The sequence below is a fragment of the Oncorhynchus mykiss genome, chromosome 8 (assembly GCF_013265735.2).
Source record: "Oncorhynchus mykiss isolate Arlee chromosome 8, USDA_OmykA_1.1, whole genome shotgun sequence".
Lineage (NCBI taxonomy): Eukaryota > Metazoa > Chordata > Actinopteri > Salmoniformes > Salmonidae > Oncorhynchus > Oncorhynchus mykiss.
The window spans coordinates 55,217,320-55,240,320 of NC_048572.1; the positions used below are offsets into that span (position 1 = coordinate 55,217,320).

Below are 23,001 nucleotides of genomic sequence, written 5' to 3' on the forward strand. Positions count from 1 at the left end.
ATATGAATAAAGGCTCGCTAAAGTGCAAATATTCAGCATTTGACATATGCCTCCATCAACCTTGTGCCAATTCTAGGAAGATTTCAAACCACTTCATCCAAAAATGTCTCCCAAGTTTTCACCGTCATTGTAAAGCACTAGCTATTTTGTTGCTTTGACGAAGTCATTTCTGATGATGATTATTTATTTATTATGATTAGTTTACGCCTGTCCCTCATTCTCAGGTCAACCTTGTTATGTGAACTGAACTTTTAATATGGTGAAACTATTCTTTTTTTTATTGTTATATAGAAATATTAAACACCCAAGTCAAATCAGAGTGTAAAAACAGGTGAGCTGGTAATTTTTTTATTTTTTTTTAAAAAGGGCAATTTTCTGGTGTTTTGTGGTGGAAAACTGAGCTGGTCGAGCATAACAAGTCAACCCTGTTACCCGTAGACAGACAGGCTAGAAATTACAGTTTTTTTTGTGAAACCTGCCTTCAATTGCCACTCTCTGTTGCACACAAAAAGCTTCCATTCCTGCTGTCACGAGCAGATTTATGGCTGATTTATTATTAAATTGTCAACCCTTTTACGGTCAACCCTGTTAATTTATTTGGTACTTAATAGGCACTTACTATAGTACTTTTTAAATTTAAGCTCTTGAGATGGGAAAGCATGTTTTTTTATTATGTTAAACATGTGCTCTTTATGACAGAATGTAAACATTTTGTGAAATAAATCAAAAGGGTTTTTTGGAACAAGTTACACTTCTCAAAAGATACAGGTAGTCAGACAGGTGAACAGAAGAGGGTGTTGATAGAGATCGACAAAGGAACAAATACAGTTGATTGACAGCAGGGCACAGCTGGCTTACGGGTTATATATCTGGGCAGAATGGGCACGGCGGGTTGGGGGGCGTTCCCCTTTGGCGTGATTGAAGTGTGCTTTTAACCAAGCCTTCTCCAGCAGTAGCATGGCCCACTCGTGTCTGGGGCTCAGGGGAATTTTGTCAGGGTTGACGTGTGACCTGTCAATCACATAGAGACAGAGGGTAAATGGGAGAGGGAGATATAGAAATAGTAATATATATATATATATATATATATATATATATATATATATATATATACTGTATATAGGTGATATAAATGTCTTACCAATCATTGCCAGGAGAGGGCGCAATCACCCTGTGGGATACTTGAATAGTTTCTTGGGATGATTTGGGATCAGGGTTGTCTTTGAGCTAGTAATTGAAATGGTAACATGTTTGTTTATTGATTGATCATAGATATGGAAAGATAGCACCCCCTTTATCTTCGTAAAGGCGTCTTCTGTTACAGCATGGGCAACACCATTGGGGGCTAGCTCCATTTTAAAGTAGTCAATTTATTCTTCTTCTATTGGTGTATTAGCAGTTTTTAAATAAATGCTGGAGTATGTATAGTCTGAACAGTTTTAAAGCTGCTAACCTGGTTGGAATTCTGTGATTCTTCCTTATTAACCCATAGCAAGTTCCACCTAGTTGACTACTTCGAAATTGTGAAAGTCCTCAATGGTGCTACCCATGCTAAAGCAGGCTTTTGGTCCAAGTGCGCCATCTATCTACCTCTATGATGTTGCTACAACACCATTGAAGAATGCAGTTGCCCTACCCTTTACTGAATCCTCGCCTTACATAATTGATGGCAGCGGTGGGATCCGAACCCACACAAATTAAGTATATTTTTTTCCAGACTCATTTGCCTGCACCACACATCTGGGGCCTTCAGTTGTACCGAGCTGATTCTGCACCGGTACATATCCAGAGAAAATCATATGCCCTACGGATAGACTTATAGAGAGAGAGTGGAGCTATGAACGCCCGAATCTTCAACGTTAAGCCTTCTTATATCAAATCAGATAGGACTGGAGCATGGTGGCGAGCATTAGGAGAGGAGCGTCATATGCCCAACAGCGTAGCTTAGCCCCTGTATTGTACTTTATCCACTGTATTCCACTTGATCCTCTGCTCTATCTGCTTTAGTGGCCAAGAGAGCATGACACACCCTTATCCTTGTCATCTGCATACTCATCCACTCCTGGATGTAAGGAAGCTGTTGTGTCTGTAGCTTAGCTTTGTGATGCTTCGTATTTACCCACTACTTCCACTCTCACGGGAGAGGTGTGATCGGATGTCATATGCTTTCTTAGCATCTTTGCTGTAGCCTATGTTTCAATCTGTAGCTCTGACAAAAATTAGTTTTCCATCTGTGGCCAGCCTGCTTTCATTGATTTGTTCAAAGTGATTTACGCTTCAACCATGTCCCTCGGGGCAATGCAACGTTCAGGTGTGCATGATGCTAGTGAGGACAACGTTTTATTTTTTGAACCAAATAAAGAATATATAGGGGGGCAAAACTATCCCCCATAAAGGTAGTTGAACCCCCATCCATCCTTGCACACACACCCACCCCACTTTTCTATGCAGACAGACACTAGTGTGATATTCCTTACCGGGGCAGCACTTGTTGTAGAATGGCTGAATCCCACTCATGGTCCCGCAAAGGCAGATGTCTCTAGAGACACTGGAAACAAAAAAAAGAGACCTTTCACCATTAAAATAAATCTTTCCAAACTTAGTTCCACGCCATGCAAATGGACCGTCATGCATCCGTTGCAACAAATCCAAAGGAACCGTTCAACTCAACAAGCTTAGCATTAACACAAATGCTATTACATTGTTACGCAAAGCCACTTTCAATTCACATGGTTGACGTTTAGGGGTGAAGATGCATCAAGATACATTTACATGGTGGGATATTTGAGAAACTTTGGTCACAGTTTAGCTCTAACGCAAACTGAGCAGCAGAAGTGCATTGTTAAAGCATGTATGCAGGTACTAAAACTACGGAGGGCTTTACTCAGCCATTAAGGTTGAAGGTAAGCCACACATCACATCAAACCCATGGAACGTCCCCAAGCTCATCTCGGATCCTAATGCCTGTCAGATTCATGGGCCTTACAGATCGGTATTAAAACATTAACATCTGACTGTGCCATGCACTCCGTGTCACTGTGGTTCAACTTTAACCCCACCCCGCACAATCACACGCGTACAAACAAACAAACGCACACATGGGCAGACGCAAAGAAGGACATAAACAGACTCGCCCCTCCCCAGAGTGCTAATAATAGCTCCACAACACCAACACATCTGTTCCTCTAAGTGCTCCTGGTGGTGGGAGGTACTCACGGAAACAGAAACCATAGAGCTCTGATCGTCTGACACAAGATCTGAGACTGGGCCCCAGACTGAACAGTTCTAAGCACATTTTATAATGAAGGGATTTACTTCATCAACGACGCCTGGTTTGCTTACAAAACAATTGACATTCACTTGAAAAGGAGGTGCATCTAAAAGGTGAAACTAAGCCCTCCTTCCCAATCCCAGCATTATCGAGCAAATGATTTGTGTTCCAAAGCTGGACCTATTTGTTTACCTCCCACACTCTTGATGAACACTCTGTCCCACAGCACACGTGCTACCATGTACCATGTTCTTCAACCATGAGCGGTCAGCAAGGGGAATTTAGTATCTATCTTTTTCAGTTAACTTCTCCAAGTACCCAGACTTGTCTTACAACAAGGCGTACCAACATTTCATATCTTCACTGGAACTTCATGATCATGCCATCTCTGTTGTCTATCTGGTCGACACACAGGTACAGGATGTCCACGGCACCTTTCTCTTCCCCTCTCCGGGTAGCAGTGCAGGCTGTCCGAACATAGCATGTCCCAACAGCCCTTGTCCTTGTCCTTGAGAGGGTGGCATTAACAGGGGGTTTGTCCTTCAGAGATACAAATGACGAGGCTATGGGCATCGTAGTCTGAGTGCCTACGGTAGACTGAGTGGCTACTCCGTTCAGAGTCTCTGAGCGTGCCACCCTGCAGAAGCCTTTAGGGGGTGCCCAGTGTCTGTGAGAGGAGGGAGATGAGGAGGAAGATGAGGCAGAGGAGGACGAAGAAGCAGGTTTTGGAGAAGGAGGGGGGTCCTCCATCTTTCCGCCGGTGCTGTCCGACTGGATGTTGTCCAAGCTCTCCAAGCTGGCCCCCTCCCCGAACCCACGAGGCTGCCCTGGCACACATCCAGCCAGGCCTCCCCTCTCCCCCTTCTCTGCCCCCTTCCCCATGGTACCCCTGCTCTCCTGCTCCCTCTGTGGTTCAGTCAGGTAGGTGTTGAGCTGTACCCTGGCCACCATCTTCTGCACCACATCGTCTTCACTACTGCTGGACCTCCTCCTTTGGTCAAAGCACCGGGAGGGCACGGGCAGTGGCACCTCCCCCTACTGCGGGCCTTCTGCCTGGGACGAGACAGGCCCCCCTGCCTGGAGCTCTAAGGCCCTCTTGTCCTCCCACTCGCTCTTTCTCTATCTCCCGCTGGATTTCTGGGAGAGTGCCTTCACCTTGGACTGCAGGTCATGGACGGCAGAGCCTGGAGCAGAGGGGGAGGAGGGGGAATGTAAGGGAGAGGAGGCAGAGAGTGTGCCAGGCTCGAGGACAAGGCTCAGGAGGAAGCCCCGGTCATCAGAGGCTTTTGTCCAATGCGAAGAGCTGGCAGAAGGCGATATTTGTGTGATTTGCACCTCCATTAGCTGACAAGGCAAAGAAAACAAGTTTGATTGGAACCTAATGAGGAGAAAGGGATCACTAATTGTTGCAGGCAGCTGGTAAAATAGACTCACTAGAACTAGGATATCTGAAGTAGTGAATTTAATTTAATGTCTACCCTTTATCAAATGATTACTACATAGGATAATGGATAATCATTTAGAATGGAAATAAGCCACCAGTACATAAGAAACATATGTGTGATAGCTGGCATTGTACTGACCATATCAGAAAGTGGTGTTGCCATAAAAGACATGGGATGAAGACATTAAAATATATATAAAAAAGTGCATTACTTGTAATTTTGTTCTATTTTTCTTTATGATCAGCTGCAGACTGATTAGGCACAGAATTTGACCAGTTGTACTAATAAAAGTAAATAGTACAAGAACAACAATGATCTGTTACTAAGCATCCAACTGTAGGCTATCGCACATTAATGAATGACCTATTTGCAACTGAAAGAATTCCCCTGACATTGAGTTTCAAGTGTACCAGAGGATAGAAATACACTATCACAAAATAATTTCAAAATGACTATAAAATATTTGAACAAGGTCAATAACCTACCCGGACAGATGTAATCCACCACCCTTGAAGAAAACTTGTGAATCGGTCCAATTCGACCATTTACACGTTTTCTCTCTGAAAATGTAGTTAATTTAATCTGATTGTCATAAAGTTCCATGACTTTGTCCACACAGGGCATCTGAACACACAATATACTTTTTGATGATTTTCATTAAACGTTGGGTGTTTTATTTAACATTTGTGCCCCTGTGGTGTTCCTGGTAAAAAAAAAAGAAAAAAAAGACCGGTCATTAGAAATGAATGAGTGAGACTAAAATTGGTGTTTAAAATTGAGTTCAGGCACATGCCCATTCATCAGATGGTCACATTTCCTCTCCCAGACCCCCACATGCATGTATGTTTGAGCACACACCTCACTCCCCTTCTTGGCATCCATGGCAACCTCCACCGGAAACTTTCACCCAATAGAATTTTTCCCCCACGGGAACCACACCTGCTGGCATTCTCACAAACAATCGCAACATTGCTGTATTCAACGGAGAGCGATGCTATGCTACTAGTCTCAGTCATTAATATAAATCGCCATGCCAACTCTGATATAAATGTTTTTCTCAAAGTTGCGGGGATGTCACGTGTATTACTCGTGTAACAACCAGCATTAAGAAACGTCTATTCAATCAAATAAGCCTCACGTAGAAAATAACCCATTCCTTTTTTTGGGACCAAATTCGAAACTCTCATTGATCTCCATACAAAAAAGCATTGCTTGGTAGGCGAAAAACGCCACCTACTTGGAGGGACACATATTTTCCACCGACATGGGCCGCTACCGCTTCCTCTCTGGCTATATCCAGAGAGGGGCGGCAGGGTAGCCTAGTGGTTAGAGCGTTGGACTAGTAACCGGAAGGTTGCGAGTTCAAACCCCCGAGCTGACAAGGTACAAATCTGTCGTTCTGCCCCTGAACAGGCAGTTAACCCACTGTTCCCAGGCCGTCATTGAAAATAAGAATTTGTTCTTAACTGACTTGCCTGGTTAAATAAAGGTAAAATAAAATAAATAAATAAAAATATCCACTAGACGTGACAGATGGCGATGCTGCCCGACATGTTTGCTGTGCACTGGCATTCTCCCACCAACCGGGGGTGCAGTCGCTCATCGCCCACCTCAAATGTTAGCTAACAAGCCAGACACTCAGTTGACACCCTCAAACTTCGGCAGCAGCCAAGCTGCATAGGCGACATGGCTTCCGATAAAACAACACAAGATTTTTCTAAAGACAGATAAAAGTCTTCCAAGTGTTTTGGAATGAGTGAGTAATTTGTGCATGTAAACGCTAAAATGTTATGAACCGTGAACAATACATGTTCGTTAACGACGCCTAGTTTCTGAGCTAGCCTAGCCAGCTGGCATGACTGAGAGCTAGCATCCCACTCAGCTCGCTAACTACGTAGTAGTATGTTAACTGGCTTATTTAATTTACTCGCCAACAACATTCTGCAACCTGGTTTAGTAATTAGATTGCCACACAACGATAGCTAGCTAAATATTTGATATTCAGTTAACTAGACGTCTACTACAGTAAAACGGTAGTGTTAAATATAGCTAACGTTAACTAGCTTAGCTAACACAATTTTAGCTATTGCCACATGAAATGTCTTTACGTTATCTAGCTAGCACGATTTCCCTTGTAGTTAGCTATTTGTTTTACTTGTAATGTTAATGTGGCTAGTTTAACAGCCCGCTAACTTACCTAGTTTCTTTAACTAAATTCGTTTCATGCGTTTTTGTTTTCGTTTCAGTCATGAAAGCATCTAACGTTAGCTAGATATCTAAGGTTGTTTACCATATATAGTAGCCAGTTAGCTAATTGTCGCTCGAATTTAACTCAACTATTTAGCGACTTGCCATAAAGCTAGTTAGACGTGTTGTGTTGCGTGGTTAACTAATTGGTATTTGAAATAAAACGCATGAGTATATAGAAGCTGTAGCTAAACTTGCAGGATCAAATTGTTAGTTAGCTAATTCTGCGCAGTATAAGTTGGTTAACTAGCTACGTCAAGTAGCTAGCGTTGTCGCCTCTTTGTCCACTAAGCTAGCCAGGCCACAGGCTAACAACGTCAGTCGTTGTTTTGATCGGTCATTTGGCCGTCTGGGTGGCCAGCCATTCATTATGTATCTGAAGGCTGAATTTTCTGGCGCTTTGAAAATGATTGAACCACCCAGAACAGGTTTAATCAGGTAGTTGGCTGGTTAACTAAAGACGACACTGCTGGATGGCAATCATGCTAACGTTACTAACTAACTATTCAGCTTGCCGGTGGTGGATTGTCTCTTTACCTAGCCATTTTGAATTTGTAAGGCAGCAGTATTGAACTGACTTGCCTGACTTGCCTTGCCTTAATCAGAAAATATTCTCTAGGCGTGTTCATTGAAGCTATTCAGATTGTGCCTGGTATAATTTTAATGAAAATATAGTTAGCCAGACGTTAACGTTTCTCTGTCAGCTAAGTATCGTTAGTTGGCTAACAGGACACTGGCCAATGGATTTGTCCAACCTTATTTTATTGTAGCTAACGTTAGTTAAATGTAGCAATTATTGCTTGATCTGTGCTAAGAGAAATTAGATCCACTTTATCAGCTCCTGTAACTTGGGTTGTTTGTTATGAGAAGTGTAGCTATGCAAATAGTTGCCAGCCATAAATGTAAAGAATGACGGTTTGAGTCATCTGTTGTGTGAAAGTAATTGGCTCGGCTAATGTTACATTGTGCAAGAGTCACTGTCAACACAATATAACCCACAGGCTTTTAACCAATGATGTATATAGAGTTTGCCAGTTTGTAGTCCTAAAACCCGGAAATGAGTTACCTTTGGTTAGTTAACATCGATATGGGGGAAATAATACGTTTAATAACCTCCAGCCTTATTTTCGGCATTTAACACATGTTTAGGATATTTTTTTTATACGTTTTGTTCTATGAGATTATAGCAGTCAGTTAACATAACCTTTATGAATTATGAAGCCTTTATTTGCTTTTTCTTACAACATAAATTCTTAAAAATTCACAAGGGACATTAGCTGATAAAGATTCTCATAATCAAATGTTTAAAGATTTCCTACGCTTGTGTCTACCACAGACCTTATTTTCAGCGTTTATCCAAAAATGGCATTAATTTTCCTCAAAGCTTTGTCCAACAAACCATGGTGGTGTTAGTGCCTACAAAAAGAAGCCATTACTATTTCTCTCTGCAAACCCTGGATTACAGATGCTATGTATTGCCAATGGATAGGCTGTGAAGCCACCGGTCGGCCATATTGGCACTACCCAGTAGGAGTGGTCCTTTATAGGAATTAATGGAATTCTACAGTATTTCAATTACATGTTTCAAGGAGAAAATTACATGTATTTAAGTATTTTTGTTGTTGTAGTGGGGACAGTAACATTAGCAGTCTCAAATAATTATACTTCATCGAATGATTTTATAAATGTTTTCATTTTGTAGTTTTGTGTTTAGCTCACATATATATCAAATTATTCATTAAGGTGTCTGTAATATAATACATGTGTCCAAAAACGAATGTAGACATTAATAAATGGATTTCTATAGCTTCAAAAATGTTTTACAATGGAGGAGTGCCAAGATGGAGACATGGTGACTTCAACCCTATTTGTCTTCTAGTTTATATATAATCCATTGCTTTTATCCCACTATGATTGTTTTCCTTCTCTTTCAGGATTTGTGACGTGATGCGCATCCACGATGTGTGACATTTGAAGAACAATTGAGTTCGGAAGAAAAATCTTGATTCCAGTGGAATCTTAAAATATTTTTTTAACACTTGCACACACACCCACCCAACCCCTACACACGCTGCCCAGCCATGCCCGTGCAAGCCCCACAATGGACAGAGTTCCTGCTGTGTCCCATTTGCACTCAGACGTTCGAGGAGACGGTGCGGCGGCCCATTTCGCTGGGCTGTGGCCACACAGTCTGCAAGATGTGCCTAAACAAGCTGCACCGCAAGGCCTGCCCCTTCGACCAGACGGCCATCGCCACTGACATTGAGCAGCTGCCCGTCAACACAGCCCTGCTGCAGCTGGTGGGGGGACAGGTGAGTTGTGAGACCTGAGAGAGGGGCGTCAGGATTGGAGGGGGGTGGCTCAATTCAGTTAGAATCTGTTCATTGCGCTGTCCCACCACAGTGTTCCCCCTTTTCTATTACAGATGAGGTGCCAAGGTCTCCAGGGTTAGGGATACAGGATCATGGGAATTCTACCAACAGAATAGTATTGGAGATGAATCCATCAGATGTGATAGTTAGGAGCTGATTGTTGATGTTTAGGGTGAAGAAACAGTAGTTAATGATAAGAGGAGGACCTAGCTAATGGGGAGTTATTTGGGATCTGTGTTGTTCAGAGATCTTTCTGGTCAGTAGTTGTGGTGCATGTACCTGGCCTTAAAGGTAGGGACGGGCATGAGTACTCGAACGCACGTCTCAACTCTATCTTTAACCCAGAGATCACGTTTTTCTTTAAATACTGCAATACTATTTGTCAGATTTATTTCGTAACTCCTGCTCTACCCAATAAACATTCCCACACACCAACACACACATAATATCCACACACATTTATACTGACTGCGCACACACACTCGCATACAATCATCATTTACGCTCCTGCTACACTGTTTATCATACATCCTGATGCCTAGTCACCTTATCCCTTATACATATCTACCTCTCTCACTCCAGTATTCCTGCTCATTGTAAATATGGTACTGGAACTGACCCTGTATATAGCTTCTAACTTTCTCGTTCTTATTTTATTGTGTGGTTTTGTTCGACTTTATCTGCATTGCTATTAATTACTGCGTTGTTGGATTTAGAGCTTGCAAGAAATTTCACCTTGTGCACGTGACATTAACATAAAAAAATGTTTATTGTCAGAGATGGATTAACTATCCCCGTACAACTTATTTAACATTCAAAAATCTAAATGACATCTATTTTATGTCAAGTGCTTCTGATTGGCTGTGGGGTGTCTGTTTCAGGCGCATAGCGCAAAGTGGGGTCTATCAGCATGGTGGCCAAACGCAGTGAGGTTTGGAAGCAAGGTATTTTGATCAAACTGATGAAACCCATGTGCAATGCAAACTATGCAATATCAAGCTCTCCTATCACAGCACATCTAGTTCCATAAGAAATCATACGCTTATCAAGCACAAAGAGACGTTCTCAGAGGGGACAAGTAGCAGAAATCTCGCATCACGTCTTTTGCCACCGCAAAGGACTGCCGTGACCCTATCAGAGCCGAGCAGGTAACACAGCTCATTACAGTTTCAATGAATGATTCTCAAATGGCACTTGTTTTTATTAACTGAATATGTATGGGGAAATTTGATTTCAGCTCATATTTAATTACTTAAGCTACCATTACATAGTCCTTTTGATTCCTAACATAAGGCTTGTACAAGCAAGAGCCACTGCTGAGGTTACTGCCTCTTTTGAAGATTGTGTTCCACGCTATAATATAACCAGTTGATACGGTTTCAGTAAATTAATCTTAAATGGCACTGTTTTCTTGACATATAAATATAGATATATATATATATATATATATGGGTAAATGTAACAATTAGGATTTATCTGTAATGGTTCTGATGTAATGGCTATGACAAATTTGGCATGTTGCGCGCTGTACTCGGAACAGTCAAAAAAATGTCAAATGCCCATCCCTACTTAAAGGTGTGTCAGAGATGGTCTGAGAGTAATAGCCTATTCAGTTATGATCACTAGCTATGTTTCTATTAATTTGTCCAGAGATTTTTTTTTTTTTGTTTTTTTTTTTGTCAACATTTAGGAAGTTCACAAAGAAATTAGATTTGACAATTGCCCGCAAGGGTGAGTTACCATTTAGCTATCTTGTTGATTAAAAACTGCTGGACGTAATGAATTCACACCTATTTAAAAAAAAAAAAAAAAAAAAAAAACAGCAGTCACCTCAGGTAGCCTGCGAAAACCAGCATGGATAGAATGCAATAATTTACATATTTGCCGTATTCTAATAATTGTGTTCCAACGTAGCACCACGGTCCGTGCCAATGGTGAAACTTGCACTCCTGTAGATCTGAAATAATTTGATGGTGAAACTTGCCAGCCAACCAGAAAGCAAGCTAAAGCAGTTCAGGCATTCTTGAAAGTCAGGACAATCCTTGTCCTGTAAATATATATATTTTTATATAGTTAAAATAGATTTAGCAAGCAGTGGGTATTTAGAATTAAATGTGGAGTGGAGCTTCCAAACTTATTTTGCAATCAACATTTATAAGAAACTATTTGTTGCAAATAAAGTTTAACTAAAGAAAAATCCACCCTTGACTCCTGGTTGTGCTGCTGCTCCAGTTTCAACTGTTCTGCCTGTGGCTAATTTTTTATTTACCTGTATTTAACTAGGTGAGTCAGTTAAGAACAAATACTTATTTTCAATGGCGGCCTAGGAACAGTGGGTTAACTGCCTTGTTCAGGGGCAGAATGGCAGATTTGTACCATGTCAGCTCGGGGATTCAAACTTGCAATCTTTCGGTTACTAGCCCAACACTCTAACCACTAGGCTACCCTGCCTGCCCCTGACCTGATCACCGGATGTGCTACCTTGTCCTGGTCCTGCTGTTTTCAACTCTCTCTACCGCACCTGCTGTATTGACTTCTGAATGCTCCGCTATAAAAAGCCAACTGACATTTACTCCTGAGGTACTGACCTGTTGCACCCTCTAGTCTAAAACCACTGATTTATTATTTGAACCTGCTGGTCATCTATGAACGTTTGTTCTTCAAGATGTTCAATCTGGCCTTAAATGGCCATGTACTCTTACAATCTCCACCCAGCAAAGCAGGAAGAGGACTGTCCAACTCTCTAGGTTTCTTCCTAAATTCCTTCCTTTCTAGGGAGTTTTTCCTAGCCACCGTGCTTCTACATCTGCGTTGCTTCCTTTTTGGGGTTTTAAGCTGGGTTTCTGTATAGCACTTTGTGACATCTGCTGATGTAAAAAGGGCTTTATAAATACATTTGATTGATACATGTTGTCGCTCCTTTAGAAAATGTATTCTATCTCTGCCGTTTCCATTACAGATTGCTTTTGTGGAATAAACCTGGGTCAATGGAAACCTGACTATATATTAAATCACAAAAGGCAGTTTCGGTTTGGGATGTTACTCACCAGGGCGTCTCTCGCTTTTTTTATTGGATTGTTTTTTGGGGCGTGGTGATGGCACAGTAGTGTTGTGGGATCGCTAATGTTGTCGACGTGAAAGGACATTGTTCTGATGCAAAGGGGTGTGGCAGATATCGATACATTTCTTTTGTGAAGTTGCCCGGTGGCCTGTCAGGTAACATTACTATTACTGCCAAGACGCGCTGTCATCACACTGTTTCCTCTGTCACTCTTAACAATCTGTGATACAATTTGACTGGAAGTGTCAACACATAGCCAGCCAAGGGTGTCCAAGATTCTATAGCTGTGAAGTTGGGTCAATTCTCTCTGCTCAGTGTGTGTCTATGCCCATTGACATACAGGTTTTTTTCCAGGCTCAAAAGGGGGCTTAGGTGGCAGGTGTGTGTGGTCAGTGCAATTGTGTATATTACATTTTGTTTTATTTGATTGCTTTATTATTTCTAAAAATGATCATCTCTATAGAGCTGCTGCCTCTGCTGTCTGACAATTTCTCTTTTGTAGTTTGTACTTTTTATGACTGTGGAATACCAACTATCAATCACTCAGATCATGTATTTTCATGCAGAGATACCTCAGGATGCAACAGCTGCTGCTCTATCACCTCCCGATCACTGAGGTGATCGTGAGGCCCACCCATGGCTGCACCCCTGGCCAGTCATGTGAAATTCATAGATTAGGGCCTAATGGATTTATTTAAATTGACTGATTTCCTTATGTACTGTAGCTCAGTAAAACCTTTGAAATTGTTGCATGTTGCGTTTATATTTTTGTTCAGTATATGTCACTGCGTATAGGGAAAGTAGAACCTGCACACTCAATGCTCCAACACATAACTGTATTGATTAAGTCATCTAATTATATTATAAGTCAACAAAGGTCTTTGTTTGATTATTTGACTGTTTGATTATTTGACTGTAAATTAACCCATTTACTATTCCCAGCATCATATTAAATGTGAAAAGTGTTTAATTGTTTATTTTCATGTATTAATATTCCATTGTGTCACTTGTGTGGCCTGTCAATTCCAGGTTCCCAAGATCCAGCCGGTGGCCCTTATCACCAGCCCAGAAGACGCGCAGCACTATGAGGAGGCCAGTCAGTGTGTGGAGGAGCTGGCCCTCTACCTCAAACCCCTCAGCAACACCAGAGGTAACGTGCATACAGTGTTGAACCAACTCTGACTCAGGACGATGATGACAATATTGTAAATAATTAACAATTCATGAATCACAATAATTGTTTGCTAAAATATTAATTGCTTGCCAAAAATGTAATTTTTGTAATGGCAATCCTGGTTTATAGGGAAACATCCTAAGCATTAGAACTGCCCACATTATTACGCATTTTATTTGTTAATTGTGGAAATTAAGATACGCAAGATTTAATATTTTTTTTACAACTGTATATAATACTATCGAGGTAAGGGTGATGGAAATGCTTTTGGCGGTTTATCTGCTTCTGTCCTGTGGGTGGCACTGTGTGCTCTTTTTGAAGGATTGGTTCCGGTCACTGGGATGGGGGCGTGTTAAGCGTGTGGAACAATTGGAGGTTTACTTAGTAGCAATGCTAATATCATGGTACAGCTATATGGACACTCAATCATTATTGTACTTTTCAATGGTAAGTTTACAAACATATATTATGATAATAGAATTTAAACTTGTATCTTGTGGTAAATGGTGAAATGACTATAGCCAGTTATAATTTTAATGGCTTAGCACATAATAAGAAAAGTATTTACCTGGCTAAAAGAGAAGGAATATATCTATTGTTTACAGGAAACTCATTCAACAATTTTAGAGGACGTTGTGTGGAAAAAGGACTGGGGTGGGGAAAATATACTTTTCCCTTGGGAAAAGAAACTCAAAAGGGGTAATGATATGAGTTAACAGTAATTTTGATCCGAATGTACAAATTGTCCAAACAGATCCGCAAGTTAAATGGATTATTTTATATACATTATTTGACCATAAACAGATTGTGCTCATTAATCTATATGGTCCAAATAATGATGATCCACGCTGCTTTGAAAATGTATATAATGATTTATCAACCCTACAAGCAATACAAGACTCTATTATTATGGTGGGAGAGTATAATACGGTTTTGATTATCTCAATGGATAGGAAAACAAACCACACTACAAAATATCACCATCATGCACTTAAGGAAAACACCATTATCATGGATATATTGGAACTAGTGGATGTATGGAAGCTTAAATATCCTGACCTAGTGAGATATACATGGCTGAGGCTCAATCAAGCTAGTCTTCTTGACTACTTCCGTATGTCATTCTCGCTGGCACCAAAAGTAAACAAAAAAAGGTGTTGAGAGGGGACAGAAAGCGTTCGGAACATCAAATAATTGGCATGTATATTAATTACTCTTAGAGAATTTCCACATGGTTGAGGATATTGGACGTTTAATCATAGCCTATTGGATGACAACTTGTTTTTAACCAGGACAGAAGAATGTATAGCAGTTCTCCTTATTGTATAGGGCACTTTTAAATGTGCCTATTAGAGGCCATGCAATTCAATAATCATCTCTAAAACAAAGCAATTTAGGTCAAGAGTCCATATTAACAAAGGAATTGGAAGGACTAACAGTACAGATGGATAGTGATAAAAACTGTACTATAGGAAAAACTAAAAGAAATGGAGGAACTTATTCCAGAAAAATCAAGTGTAATACATTTTAAAAAATTAAGCGAACTGGATGAAATATTAAGAAAAATGCACCAAATTCTTTTTTTTTTTTTATCTTCAAAATAGAAATGCTGCCAAAAATAATTTACTGAAACTTGTTACAAATGTCACCCATGATTCACCAAACAATATATTGAAAGAGGAAGCAAAGTACTTTAAGCATATTTTTTTACGTTTGTCTCCATTTCCACTAACCCAAGTTAAATTGCATGGATTTTTAAAATGTTAATAATGTAAAATTAGTAGCTGTACAGAGACTCATTTGAAGGCCAAATTACATAGGTGGAACATCTTGATGCAATTAAAGCCTTTAAGGCTGGAAAAACTCCAGGGCTGGATGGCATACCAGTGGAGGTATACCTAACTTTTTTTGTACTACTAAGAGGACCATTATTAGCTTATTTTAACCACTCCTATTAAAATGGTAGATTATCAGATACACAACAAAGGTCTGATTTTCATTATTACTGAAACAGGACCCAAGTGGTAAATATAAAGATCTAGTCCATTTAAGAAATTGGAGTCCCCTTACACTTCAGTGTTATGATGCAAAAATTCTAGCAAAATGCATAGAATTAAAAAGGTATTGTCGGGTATTATTCATCCTAAGCAGACAGGGTTTTTACATGGGCAATATATTGGAGATAATATAAGACAAGTACTGGAAACAATAGAGCACTATGAAAAATCTAGGAAACCTGGCCTGGTATTTATAGCTGGCTTTGTAAATTACTGTCGTACTTTATCAAGTGGGGCAAAAAAATATTTAGTCAGCCACCAATTGTGCAAGTTCTCCCACTTAAAAAGATGAGGCCTGTAATTTTCATCATAGGTACACTTCAACTATGACAGATAAAATTATAAAATAAATCTAGAAAATCACATTGTAGGATTTCTTATGAATTTATTTGCAAATTATGGTGGAAAATAAGTATTTGGCCAATAACAAAAGTTTATCTCAATACTTTGTCATTGCCAACAAAGGGTATATAACAGAGGTCAAACGTTTTCTGTAAGTCTTCAAAGGTTTTCACACACGGTTGCTGGTATTTTGGCCCATTCCTCCATGCAGATCTCCTCTAGAGCAGTGATGTTTTGGGGCTGTTGCTGGGCAACATGGACTTTCAACTCCCTCTAAAGATTTTCTATGGGGTTGAGATCTGGAGACTGGCTAGGCCAATCCAGGACCTTGAAATGCTTCTTACAAAACCACTTCTTCGTTGCCCGGGCGGTGTGTTTGGGATTATTGTCATGCTGAAAGACCCAGCCACGTTTCATCTTCAATGCCCTTGCTGATGGAAGGAGGTTTTCACTCAAAATCTCACGATACATGGCCCCATTCATTCTTTCCTTTACACGGATCAGTCGTCCTGGTCCCTTTGCAGAAAAACAGCCCCAAAGCATGATGTTTCCACCCCCATGATTCACAGTAGGTACGGTGTTCTTTGGATTCAACTCAGCATTCTTTGTCCTCCAAACACGACGAGTTGAGTTTTTACCAAAAAGTTATATTTTGGTTTCATCTGACCATATGACATTCTCCCCATCTTCTTCTGGATCATCCAAATGCTCTCTAGCAAACTTCAGACGGGCCTGGACATGTACTGGCTTAAGAAGGGGGACACGTCTGGCACTACAGGATTTGAGTCCCTGGCGGCATAGTGTGTTACTGATGGTAGGATTTGTTACTTTGGTCCCAGCTCTCTGCAGGTCATTCACTAGGTCCCCCCGTGTGGTTCTGGGATTTTTGCTCACCGTTCTTGTGATCATTTTGACCACACAGGGTAAGATCTTGCGTGGAGCCCCAGATCGAGGGAGATTATCAGTGGTCTTTTATGTCTTCCATTTCCTAATAATTGCTCCCACAGTTGATTCCTTCAAACCAAGCTGCTTACCCATTGCAGATTCAGTCTTCCCAGCCTGGTGCAGGTCTACAATTTTGTTTCTGGTGTCCTTTGACAGCTATTTGGTCTTGGCCATAGTGGAGTTTGGAGTGTGACTGTTTGAGGTTGTGGACAGGTGTCTTTTATACTGATTACAAGTTCAAACAGGTGCCATTAATACAGGTAATGAGTGGAGGACAGAGGAGCCTCTTAAAGAAGTTACAGGTCTGAGAGAGCCAGATATCTTGCTTGTTTGTAGGTGACCAAATACTTATTTTCCACCATAATTTGCGAATGAATTCATTAAAAATCCTACAATGTGATTTTCTGGAATTTTTTTCTATTTTTTTCTGTCATAGTTGAAGTGTACCTATGATGAAAATTACAGGCCTCATCTTTTTAAGTGGGAGAACTTGCACAATTGGTGGCTGACTAAATACTTTTTAGCCCCACTGTATATATAAATGCCTGGAATATTTCAATTTTTGAGAATCTCATATACAATTGGTTAAAGTTATGTATAGTAACCCCATATTTAAACTAGTAAATAATGGCTGCTTCTCAGAAAGTATTACTGTCCAGAGGAGTAAAACAAGGTTGTCCACTATCAGCATATCTATTTACTATGGCCATTGAAATGTTAGCTATTAATTTCAGATCAAACAATGTCAAGGGCCTAGAAATCCAGGGCTTAAAAACAAAGGTGTCATTGTACACTGATAATTCATGTTTTCTTTTAAATCCACAATTTGGATCCATCCACAGCCTCATGAGGATCTAGATACTTTTCTAACCTCTCTGGATTACAACCAATTGTGTTACGTATTTGATCAACAAAAAAAATACAGCTTTTACATTACTGTGTAGTTTACCAATAAAATGGTCTGGCAATAATGTGGACATACTCTATTTCTAGCCCGAAAGAGAAAAGATCTCACTACAATACATTTTAATACAAAGTTAGCAAAAATAGGAATTGCTACCATGGAAAGGAAAATACCTGTATTTGTGGAAAAATCACCCTGATTAACTCTTTAGTCTTATCCCAGTTTTATTTTTTAAAATTTTACCTTTATTTAACTAGGCAAGTCAGTTAAGAACAAATTCTTATTTTCAATGATGGACTAGGAACAGTGGGTTAACTGCCTTGTTCAGGGGCAGAACAACAGATTTTTACCATGTCAGCTCGGGGATTCGATCTTGCAACCTTTTGGTTACTAGTCCAACGCTCTAACCACTAGGCTACCTGCCAGTTTACAGTGCCTTGCCTAGACCTAGCGACTAGTTAAAATGATTTTTAAAAAAAATTTAAAACTTTTTTTTTTATTTGGGCCTATTCATATAATGAATAGGAATTTGGAGGGCAGAAATTTATTTAAATATTAAAGCATTAGACATCTAAAGACTTCAGTCATACAAAAGTTATACTTAAATTCATACTGGTTCTCTAGCAGATTAGTAAGAATGTCTCACCCCATGTTCAAGAATGGCTTTTTCCTCTTTATTCAGATAAGAACCTCTCTCTTTTGGTTATTTGAATATGAAATAATCTCAAATGTCATTAATTGTAAAACAAGCCTAGAAAGTTGGTTGCGATTTCAGTTTAATCCACCAGGAAAGACAGAACAAATATTATGTTTAAACTCAAATATACTAATTGATTAAAAAAATCAATTTTTGCATGTTTTTAAAATATATTTTTTAGGTATAATCTTTGTAAATGATATCATAAATAGGACTGATGTAGTTAAGTCATGGAAATGTCTGCTTTACCCAAAATTACAACCAACTAATTACAGCATTAAAGACCAAAATTATGATTAATAAAAAAGTCTACCAGTTCCATTTAAGGACCAAAAAATTGACAGCTGTGCCGTATAGATTGCAAAATAGTTGGGAAGAGAAACTAATGCCGGATCCAAAACTTAAATTTTAAATTACTATACAGAATTGTTGCAACCAATGGAATGTTATTTATGGGGGGATACATCCGTCCCAGCTCTGCAGATTTTGCTGTGATGAGAAAGAATCATTGGTCGCAGGTCCAAGAATGGCTAAAGAATTGCAACATTTACCTTGAGCTAACTCTGCAAATGGCACTGCTGGGTTATTTGAAAAAGTCATAGTCATTTGAGCAATAATATATTGATACTTTTAGCGATAACAATACATTTACAATCTGTAGGAACTATGAGAATAGAAAGGTTTAGAACTTTTGTGAAACCTCACAGCACTGTTGAAAAATATATGGCAGATACACATCAAATATGGATGGTGTTAAAAGATAGATGGGAGGGATTGATATCTAGGCTATGATAACTATTGTAAAATACATTGTTATGGCTATGATAACTATTGTAAAATACATTGTTATGGCTATGATAAATATTGTAAAATACATTGTTATGGCTATGATAACTATTGTAAAATACATTGTTATGGCTATGATAACTATTGTAAAATACATTGTTATGGCTATGATAAATATTGTAAAATACATTGTTATGGCTATGTTAAATATTGTAAAATACATTGTTATGGCTATGATAAATATTGTAAAATACATTGTTATGGCTATGATAAATATTGTAAAATACATTGTTATGGCTATGATAAATATTGTAAAATACATTATGGCTATGATAAATATTGTAAAATACATTGTGTCCGTAAAATGTACAGTGCATTCTGAAAATATTCAGATCCCTTGACTTTCTCCATGTTTTGTTACATTGCAGCCTTATTCTAAAATTGATTAAATAGTTTTCCCCCCATCAATCTAACATTATCCAATAATGACACCGCGAAAACATTTTTTTAATTTTTTTTTTACATTATTTCATATTTATTAAAAACAAAATTATTCACGCAAGTATTCAGACTCTTTAATATGAGTCTTGAAATTGAGCTCCGGTGCATCCAGTTTCCATGGATCATCCTTGAGATGTTTCTTCAACTTGATTGGACATGTGCTAACTGTGGTAAATTCAATTGATTGGACATGATTTGGAAAGGCACACACCTGTCTATATAAGGTCCCACAGTTGACGGTGAATGTCAGAGGAAAAAAACAAGCCGTGAGGTCAAAGGAATTTTCTGTAGGGCTCCGAGACAAGACTGTCGAGTCACAGATCTTGGGAAGGGTGCCAGACATTTCTGCAGCATTGAAGGTCTGCAAGATCACAGTGGCCTCCATCATTCTTAAATGGAAGATGTTTGGAACCACCAAGACTCTTCCTACTGTTTGGCCATAATGATCATCGTTGTGTTTGAAGGAAAAAGGGGGATGCTTGCAAGCTGAAGAACACCATCCCAACCGTGAAGCATGGGGGTGGCAGCATCAGGTTGTAGGGGTGCTTTGCTGCAGGAGGGACTGGTGCACTTAACAAAATAGATGGCGTCATGAGGAGGAAAATTATGTGGACATATTGAAGCAATATCTCAAAACATCACATTTCACAAGTTAAAGCTTGGTCGCAAATGAGTCTTCCAAATGGACAATGACCCCAGGCATACTTCCAAAGTTGTTGCAAAATGGCATAAGGACAACACAGTCAAGGTATTGGAGTGGCCATCACAAAGCCCTGACTTCAATCCTATGGAAAATGTGTGGGCAGAACTGAAAAAACGTGTGCGAGCAAGGAGGCCTACAAACCTTACTCAGTTACACCAGCTCTGTCAGGAGGAATGGGCCAAAATTCACCCAACTTATTGTGGAACACTACCCAAAACGTTTGACCCAAGTTAAACATTTTAAAGGCAGTGCTACCGAATATTACTTGAGTGTATGTAAACTTATGACCCACTGGGAATGTGATGAAAGAAATAAAAGCTGAAATAAATCATTCTCTACTATTTATTCTGATATTTCACATTTTTAGTATAAAGTGGGTGATCCTAACTGACCTAAAACAGGTAATTGTTACTATTAACTGTCAGGAATTGTGAAACTGAGTTTAAATGTATTTGGCTAATCTTCTGACTTCAACTGTATATTCTTTTAATTAAAAACCATTTGATGGTGTCTCTCTCTCCATCCCCCAACCTCCTTCCCTTTGTCTCTCACCAGGGGTGGGTCTGAGCAGCACGACCCTGAGTATGCTGAGTCGACCCATGCAGAGGAAGCTGGTGACCCTGGTCCACTGTCAGCTGGTGGAGGAGGAGGGCCGGGTGCGGGCCATGAGGGCAGCAAGGTCTCTGGGGGAGCGCACAGTCACAGAGCTCATCCTGCAGCACCAAAACCCCCAGCAATTATCGTCCAATTTGTGGGCCGCCGTCCGGGCCAGGGGCTGCCAGTTCTTGGGTCCAGGTAGGATGAGATCAAGTTTACACATTCTCACCCGCCTTGACAATACCAGAGTTTCTCTAACCTCTCCTCGGAGACCCCCAGCCATTCCATTTTCCAGTTGATCTATTCCGTAGCAAACTCCCAGATCGTCCAGAGCTAATCCTCAAGCTCTTGACTAGTTGAATCACTGCTAGTTCAGGACGACAGCAAATTTGTGAAACATCTGGGGGTCCCCAAGGATAGGTTAGAGAAACGCTGTCTTATGCAATGACATTTACTGCTGTAAATGTTTGTATGTTGTCAAACTTGCACAAATGTCTTTGTGGTCTAAACCCACTTGTATGCGTTCTCCCTCCCAGCCATGCAGGAGGAGGCTCTGAAGCTGGTGCTGCTGGCTCTGGAGGACGGCTCGGCCCTGTCCAGGAAGGTCCTGGTGCTGTTCGTGGTCCAGCGGCTGGAGCCACGCTTCCCCCAGGCCTCCAAAACCAGCATAGGCCACGTGGTGCAGCTCCTTTACAGGGCCTCCTGCTTTAAGGTAGGTCTGACTCTACCAACACACACAAACACTGTTCTAAGAGCTGGTTCTTGTTCATTTGGTACAAACCAGAGTAAAATGGAGAGGTACTAGCTAACATTCTCCAATAACAAACACTGTTTTCTGTTGTGTAGTGTTTTGGAACGTTCGCTAGAGTGTGCTCCAATGAATATGACCCAGCATAGGCCACATGATTCACAAACATGTTTTGGGCTATGACCTCCCTAATATTTTCTAAAACATCTATAACCAATCAGTAGATCCTGACCCAATGTTTTTAGGAAACTCTAACCTAATGCCTTCTCTCCTGGTTGTCTAGGTGACCAAGCGGGACGAGGACTCGTCACTGATGCAGCTGAAGGAGGAGTTCCGGACGTACGAGGCACTGCGGCGCGAACACGACTCCCAGATTGTCCAGATCGCCATGGAGGGCGGCCTCCGCATCGCCCCTGACCAGTGGTCCTCCCTGCTCTACGGGGACCAGTCTCACAAGTCCCACATGCAGTCCATCATCGACAAGGTACCTGTGTGTCTGTTAGTGTGTCTTCGACAAGGTGTCTGCGTCTGTTTAGGTCTGTTACTAGTCTTAGAAGTAGCTGTCATGTACAGTACCAGTCAAAAGTTTGGACACACCTATTCATTCCAGGGTTTTTATTTTTACATTTTTTTAATTGAAGAATAATTACGTGGTCTTAAACTATGAAATAACACATATGGAATCATGTATTAACCGAAAGTGTTAAACAAATCTAAATCTATTTTATATTTAAGATTTTTCAAAGACAGCTTTGCACACTCTTAGCATTCTCTCAACCAGCTTCATGAGGTAGTCAGTCACCTGGAATGCATTTCAATTAACAGGTGTGCCTTTGTAAGTTAACTTGTGGAATTTTTTTCCTTCATAATGCATTTGAGCCAATCAGTTGTGTTGTGACAAGGTAGGGTTGGTATACAGAAGATAGCCCTATTTGGTAAGAGACCAAATTCATATTATGGCAAGAACAGCTCAAATAATCAAATAGAAATGACAGTCTATCATTACTTTAAGACATGGTTAGTCAATCTGGAAAATTTCAACAACTTTTAAAGTTTCTTGAAGTGCAGTCGCTAAAACCATCAAGAGCTTTGACGAAACTGGCCCTCATGAGGACCGCCACAGGAAAGGAAGACCCAGAGTTACCTCTGCT

At 40.2% G+C, this 23,001-nt stretch overlaps 1 protein-coding gene and 1 long non-coding RNA gene across 2 annotated transcripts in view; one reads left to right on the forward strand and one right to left on the reverse strand.

Moving 5' to 3' along the window:
* Positions 1-651: 651 nt before the first annotated feature.
* On the reverse strand, positions 652-6,009 carry LOC110530159. Its single transcript, XR_005052911.1, has 6 exons — positions 5,575-6,009; positions 5,202-5,419; positions 3,464-4,615; positions 2,478-2,548; positions 1,142-1,227; positions 652-1,011 (listed from the first exon to the last, which is right to left on the reverse strand). It is a non-coding gene; the product is annotated as an uncharacterized LOC110530159 (long non-coding RNA).
* A 229-nt stretch (positions 6,010-6,238) lies between these two features.
* Positions 6,239-23,001, forward strand: part of LOC110530158 (roquin-1) — a 37,516-nt gene continuing 20,753 nt past the window's right edge. Inside the window, exons 1-6 of the mRNA XM_021613008.2 lie at positions 6,239-6,472; positions 8,898-9,275; positions 13,426-13,546; positions 21,061-21,300; positions 21,639-21,814; positions 22,134-22,334. Coding sequence (XP_021468683.2) covers positions 9,045-9,275; positions 13,426-13,546; positions 21,061-21,300; positions 21,639-21,814; positions 22,134-22,334 — 969 coding nt within the window. The 5' untranslated portion in view covers positions 6,239-6,472; positions 8,898-9,044. The remainder of the gene's footprint in view (positions 6,473-8,897; positions 9,276-13,425; positions 13,547-21,060; positions 21,301-21,638; positions 21,815-22,133; positions 22,335-23,001) is intronic.